General features: G+C 37.4%; 1 protein-coding gene across 1 annotated transcript in view; it reads right to left on the bottom strand.

The window, feature by feature from the left end:
* The window catches only part of LOC113229184, a 13,056-nt gene extending 6,479 nt beyond the window's left edge, over positions 1-6,577 (bottom strand). The window contains exons 1-5 of the mRNA XM_026462703.1: positions 6,221-6,577; positions 5,667-5,782; positions 3,912-4,030; positions 443-609; positions 237-369 (exon numbers count right to left, since the gene is read on the bottom strand). Of these exons, the coding sequence (XP_026318488.1) occupies positions 237-369; positions 443-609; positions 3,912-4,030; positions 5,667-5,782; positions 6,221-6,499 (814 nt within the window). The 5' untranslated portion in view covers positions 6,500-6,577. The remainder of the gene's footprint in view (positions 1-236; positions 370-442; positions 610-3,911; positions 4,031-5,666; positions 5,783-6,220) is intronic.
* Between the last annotated feature and the right edge of the window lie 649 nt (positions 6,578-7,226).

Raw genomic sequence — 7,226 nt, 5'->3', positions numbered from 1 at the left:
GTAAGAACGACGAGCACATGTGTCGTTCGTATCAGTAAGAACGTTGGAAACGTCTGTCGTCCGTAACATGTCAGACACCTTTTTTTGTCCGTAACAGTAAGAATGTCGGACACGTCAGTCGTCCGTAACAGTAACAATTTCAGTACACACGTTTCAGTAAGGATAATCATTATGCTAATAAATTATAACAATAAAACAGACCTTTGCGTAACAGTCGTCATTTTGAAACCACTTACCTGGAACAGCGCCAGTGATAGGCCCGCACGACTCGTCCTCGAATATCGCTTCCTTATGTGCCATGCACGAATCTTTCAAGGCGTATTCTTTGTGCCGACGTATATATACATAGTCACGGTTCGCGAACAATCTCTGTGGAAAAAAGAACTTTTCAAAAACGTTCTCAACCATCATGGGAACATATAGAAGATTCCCGACCACTCACCGGCCACAACACTTCCCAATGCAACACATCCTGTCCAGCCATACCATTGGCAGTCCTCTCCACGACAGAAAGCGAAGCCACCGCAGAGTCCCACACCTTGCGGTAAGCACCGTCGACTTGTATGGCTGCGAAGTCTTCGGCTTTTATATGTTTATAGCGGCCATATACTGAAAAAGTTGTAAAATATAATCATATATAAGTACTACCGCTTAACTGAGCCGATTCCTGAGGTAGCTATGGTACGGTTACCGTTTTTTGAGCAAAAGCTAAATAACTGCCACCGTGGCCGAACGGTTACCATGCTGATATGCCACTCAGAGGTCCCAGGTTCGACTCCCGGGCCAGTAGAAATATTTGTAAGGCCTACATTTATTTCTCTCGTGAGTTGTAATTTATATTTCGAGGGTGTATAAAAAAGAAAGATTTACCATGTCCTGAATAATCACTCTTTTTAAGATACGACTTTGAGAAAGTAAGGCATCGAAAAATCTTTTGTAATTTAATTGCCGATTCTTCTAATTACTTTATTCTTACAAGATGAACAATGGTGACACTTGGACGTACATAAAATATTCTTCTTAACACACATGCACTTTCCATTATCACATTGCTTTGTACACCTACATTTAACAAATTTTATACATTGCATGATAGACTTTATTTCATACATTGCCTGAAAGTATTAGGTATTTTATGGAATACCTAGGCATATAATTAAATAACTGATTCCGTGGCCGAACGGTTACCATGCCGGACTGCCACGCAGAGGTCCCAGGTTCGATTCCCGGGCCGGGAGAAATAGTTGTATGGCCTACAATTATTTCTCTCGTGAGTTTGGGTGTAATTTGTGGTTGTCTATGTGTGTGTCCATAGCACCCGCGACACAGGGTTTTCCCTAGTGCGGGGCTATGTTGAGTGTGTGCGTTATTTATTTATTTATTATTTATTTATTTACTCTACAGAATAACGGATTACACACATTGCCGATAACATATACTATAATATTTTGTTTTGATTGCAAAATCTGTGAAAAAAGATTGATTGTCAAGTCAACCTGCCATAAAAATCTTTATAAATTATCACAAATACTGATAACAACACATGTATTTTGGTATCACTCGTCCATATGTACCTATCGATTGCGCAATGCACTTATCGCGACGATAATGAAGCAAGGACGTCCGTAATATTCCATCTATTTGGAGAAGTTTAGTCCTTATCACTTGTTAATGTAACAACTAGTTTACTAATGACCGATAATAATACTGCGAAAAGCTTTTAAAACCATGACTATAGTTAAAGCATAGTATAATAAGATTAATAAGTCAATGTCAAAGTCAAATAATCATTTATCATAGGTAAAAGGCTCCTTCACTGTGCCGACTTCTTATTATTGTAATTTTGTAATATGACTTTTCAATTAAAATACGTTTAATGTAAGTTTAAAACTTAGGAAATGGTAGTCTTGATATATGCTCCGGAATCTTATAGTAAAATCTTATACAGTTCCCCATAAAGAATCGTTTACCATAGTTAAACGCAATCGTGGTACCATGAGTTTGAACTTAGGTTCTAAAGTTCATATTATGGATATCTTCTTTTTTCTTAACGAAATTATGTATATTTTTACGGGCATACAAAATATTTGAGTAAATGTACTGTGATGCCACAGTCATGATACCAGTCTCCTTAAACTTTTATTTTTAAGACAAGTTGGACATCTCCCGCGTGGGTCCCAAGTCTGGTAATTTTCATGAAACCGCTGGCCATTATGATTTCCATTAAGATTATATTGTAATTATGACAATATTTGTTATTCTTAATAGAGTGTCAACGGAAAACCAGTGGTGGCATTCATTCATTCAATCACTAACGATAATGTTGCCTTACAAAAACTACTGTACAAATTACACGCATATTTTTTTTTCATATCGCTTAGGCGTTTATCGATTATTAGACGGAGCTACGTTTTTTAACGTTGTACTGAAGTACCTCAGTTTGTATGGAAAACACGCGCCGTCGAACACACTGACAACGCTTCTCCGGCGCGCGCGGTCTTACCGCGCCCCCGCGCGGAGGAGCACGGCAAACTGCAGGGTTGCAGGGCACACTGCGCTCCGTACTACCGCGCAGATTTAAGCTTAAGGACATGTTCAGTTGTCTACAATAGATCTCGACATCGATAAATTTATATTTGCTATTGAAAATCGACCAGACTGATCTCTTTCTTAAATCTTTGTAATGAAGTTGAAATTATCCATTTATCGATCTGGTTTGTAAAAAGGGATGTATCCAATATCTTCGGTGTCTTTTTATTTGAGTAAACAAAAACCAAATAGTATAACTGCTACGTCCTGAATAAATTCTGTATTATTAACATTGACTTACAATTGTATGGACGACGGGTCTAATACAAAAACCACGAAAAAAATGTCCCAAGTCAACCTATTTAAACGTAGTGACATGTAAAAGAATATGAAAAAGCTAAAACGTTGAATTTAAATTGTAATGTCATCGCAGTACTGTCTAATTTTGCTTGCTTCGCTGTCAGCGGAACAAACGAAGACTAAAGCGTGAATGACGCTCTGTATACGATTTTAACGCCCTATAAGTTCGGACACTTGTTAGCGCGGACCCGACGTCCATATAATTGTAAGTCAATGATTATTAACCATTCTTGTCAAAGGAGGATCTCGGCTACATATACAATCACTACGGGCTATCAACTGCGAAGCGAGTACTTTAAGAGACGCGGAGCCGCTAGACCGCTGCCCCCGCGTAGATTAAACCGCGCGTTGACGAAGATCTGCGTCTCCGCCACCGCGTGCGTGATTCCACTGCAGTGGATAATGGTGAAGTGTGATAACCGCCTTAACCAGCAATTTAGTTTTCAAATTAAATGTATACTTTTTATGTCACGTAATTAGTAGACTGCGGCATCGACATGCCATCAGCTCGCTATTGAAGAGCAGAATATCAAAAAATTGCAACAGCGGTTGAACAGTATCTAGTTGGCTAGCCACTGATAAGCAACTACTCTTTACTTTTGGCAGAATACCAAACGCACAAAATCCTGCCATCGACACTCCATTCTACACAACTGTAATGATGTAATGTTTATGATTGAAACATTTTTATTTAAAAAAAAAACCGACGTCAAAAGTTCGTGGAATTACATATCTGTTTGCCAAATTTTATTGAAATCTGTTACCGGAAAGTGCGCGATACCGAATTCATCCCCTAATTTGCCACATTTAGAGGTGGAATATTTTCTTCAAATTTAAATGGGCTCGCTACTGGGGTACCCTCTTTCCAACAAAAAAAGAATCGTCGAAATTGGTTCACAAATGCCGGAGCAGTCGCGTAACACACACACAAAAGTGGTGTGTGGAGTGGATAGCAAGGCGAGAGAAGAAAAAGAAACATTCTGCCGTGTCGACGATGATACTGGGTTTTTGGTATGTCTCACCTTTATAAGCATACAGTCCCCCAGGTTTGTATTCCTTGCGCCATATGATGACATCCTCGGCCTCCATGTAAGGCTCCCAGCCGTCGTAAGACCGTACCGGCGGTTGGGCGTTTTCGCAGCTGCAATTTACAGAGAATACAGAATATTATTTTATGCAGGGTATTAGATTAGTAGGTAAAAAAATTAGGTATGCTGCAATTAAATAACAACCCAATATACAATGGAATAAAGTACATGATCATAAAAATAGATAGAAAATATTAGCAAAACAATTTAGCAGAGCGATATTTATTAATATATTTGTTATTATGTTCAGTGTAATTTCTATCATTTACATATCACAAAATATTTGCCATAAATATGTCACTAATGTCATAGTATAATAAGACTATAATAAGTATGGTAACTCCATACAAACATAACATGGCGGCTTGTATGTGTGCACGACCACCGAGCGTCATGTACGGACGCACACATTCGCATAATAATGAAAGGCGCGTGGGACAACTAGCCCTAGGCAACGCTAGTGCATTGCGAGATTATACGAATGTGTGCACTTACAAGCGGCGCTACTACGTTTGTATGGAATTACCATATTTGTCTGATTAGTAAACAATATACTAACGCCCTCGCGTAACTGTCATTAAAGGGTTTTATGTGAATAAGTCATTAAATCTATTTTATGAACATATTGTTAAAACTCTTATTTGAAACAGTCACTAAAGCTCTATTGAGAACAGTCAGTCTTAGTAGTCGTAATAGATCCATGTGGAACTGAGTACATGGAACCACTGGGAATAAGCCCCGTACATCCATATAATTTTACAAAATAAATATCGACCCACCACTACCACAAGCAGCTACAAGTTATTCCCATCCTCTTTCTAGCTTTATTTTTATGACATCTACATTGATGCTTTATTACACTACACATAAAATTTTTACAATAAAAAAAAATTGTTAAAGCAGTGCTAGCAGCCAATTTTCAGTGTATGTTTTATATAATTCTGCACTAAATCCAAGCAATCACTTACCAATTAAAAGATATCTTTACTCATTAAATAGTTAGAGCCTCCACAGACTGCAGACAAGATAGACCGAATAAACGCAATCAGTGGAAATGGAAAAGGAAGAGCTAGTCTCCAATTGCTTTTTCTTTTTTCAATTTTAAAAGGAAATTTTTTAGCACACGGGCGCAAGTACTTAAAGGGCGACGTGCGCCGCTCGCGACACCTCCAAAGAGCCTGTGTCGCTCGCGGCGCAAGCAAAGTTAACGGAATATTGCTTCCCAATATTATCTAATTGCACCATTTGCACCCAAGAAAAAGGAAGAAAAAATAACAGGCAATATTCCATTTTTGTCACATGCCTACTTGAGGGCAGCAGAGTATTCATTAACCTTAAATTATTTAAAATATGACCAGAAATAGAGACAAAATAAGGGCCATCCATCCCTGGCAACTCATCAGGCAAATGGGCCTTGTGTCACTTTTGAATATCAACTCTTGTAATCGCTGAAATCACAAATTAGAAAGCTGAAATAGTACAGCGCCAACAACTGACCTGTGTGTACATCTCCATATATTGAAAAAATATTCTGTATTTACTGTAATAAAAATACCAATGGGGGCTGTTCCATTCGGTGGTGTGGGAAAAACACCAAAACATCGATGATTGCATCTGGGCCAGTCAATGCTGGGCAGATCATTTTGTCTACAGTCTGCAGACACTTTAAAGATAGTAAGAAGTACAGACTTGCAATATCTCACTCCGGAGTGTCTTGAATCAATGACAACTCTCTTAGCACACCCGATGCAAAAGAGAGTTGCCTTGGCCAGCTCCTCCATGCTCTCGATGTCTGCGATTAGTGCCTTTGACAAATAAGTTGCTATGTTAGTACAGATACCCCAGCCAATACTAAAAGATGCAAAAATTTACACATAAATACAAAAAAGAAGTTTATAACTCTGTAAATTCTTTTTTTTATTAGTCCTGCAATTTATAATAATGTACTAGTTGTTGTTGATGTTTTTACACTGGTATAAAAATAACCCAAAGCTCAAGGTTAAATTGTTGTCAGAGACTGGGTGTGGTCTGTTCAAAATATTTTTAAAATCACTATCATATATTTATAACTTTATTATATATTATATATTTATATCCATGCTGAATTCAGTACTTAAAAACAACATGTCAGCCTCAGGGTTGCTTTCTGATAAAACCAACTTCATTATTAAAGTATAGAGAACATAATTTAGTCAGCTTTAAGCCCAATTTAGAGATGTGATAAATATTTACACATCATTTACCTGCATTTCAGCATCCGATATATCTTTAGAGCAGTGTGTAGGCATGCCGGGTTTTTCTTCATTGTTTTTATAAGCGGCGCTCACCGTCGTAAATAACAACGCGTGTTTGGGCCTCAAAACAGCTTGACGAAACCTATGCCACACATCCCGAACTGTACGGTCTCTTCGACACCTCTTTGTCATTGAATTAACAACAAAACTTCGCGCCCAAGCATTACAAAGTTTTGAAATAACCAAATCTCTAACTAAAACACGGAAATTCATATTCGACATAGTCATAACATTAATGTTAAGGGTACTATTCTTATTCAATATATCGATCCATTTAATCGAGAAATATCTATGAGATATTAACGGGCGGCAACGTATATTACTGTTTCTGTGATTTGTGGTAAAAATATGTGTAATTTTCGTGCTTAACATGTTGTTAGTTATTGCGAAATAACCTCTAATTTTTAGCAATTTTGTTTGACTGACATTGACAGATTATTGGTGTTGCTATATGTGAAAAATAAAACAAATGTAGATTTTTTTCTTCCGTGTTGTTTTTTTGAAAATAACCGGTTATGATTTTATTTAATCTATTCATAATCGAAACAGAAATTAGAAAGATTATACACAATGAGCTTATAAGCATATTAAGTACAATATAAGAAGATCATTAGAATGATGATGCGATATGTGTCTAAGTGTGATGTTATTAATAATCGAGAATATTTTTAATGTAGCGTGCAGCGGGCTCGACGCAAAGTTAATAAGGAATTATTATTATTTTTTTTTTAATTTATTAAGGCTTTGGCAAAGCCATCAGCCTAAACATGAAATTTAATTAACTTTCTGTAAATATGGCCGCCACAAAGAGGACAGGCAATTTGAGGCGGCGCGCGGCGTGCTTGGATTGACTCGGGATTCCTTAAAACGGGCCGATACGGGTATTTAGTTCGAGATTCGTATAATTTCGCGTTTTAATCTTCGATTAAGGCACAATAGCACTATCCTATTCCAT

Source organism: Hyposmocoma kahamanoa, unplaced genomic scaffold (genome assembly GCF_003589595.1).
Source record: "Hyposmocoma kahamanoa isolate Upper Pololo Valley unplaced genomic scaffold, ASM358959v1 289, whole genome shotgun sequence".
NCBI lineage: Eukaryota > Metazoa > Arthropoda > Insecta > Lepidoptera > Cosmopterigidae > Hyposmocoma > Hyposmocoma kahamanoa.
Note: the sequence above shows the minus strand (reverse complement) of the source record. Positions and strands in the feature narration are given on the sequence as shown.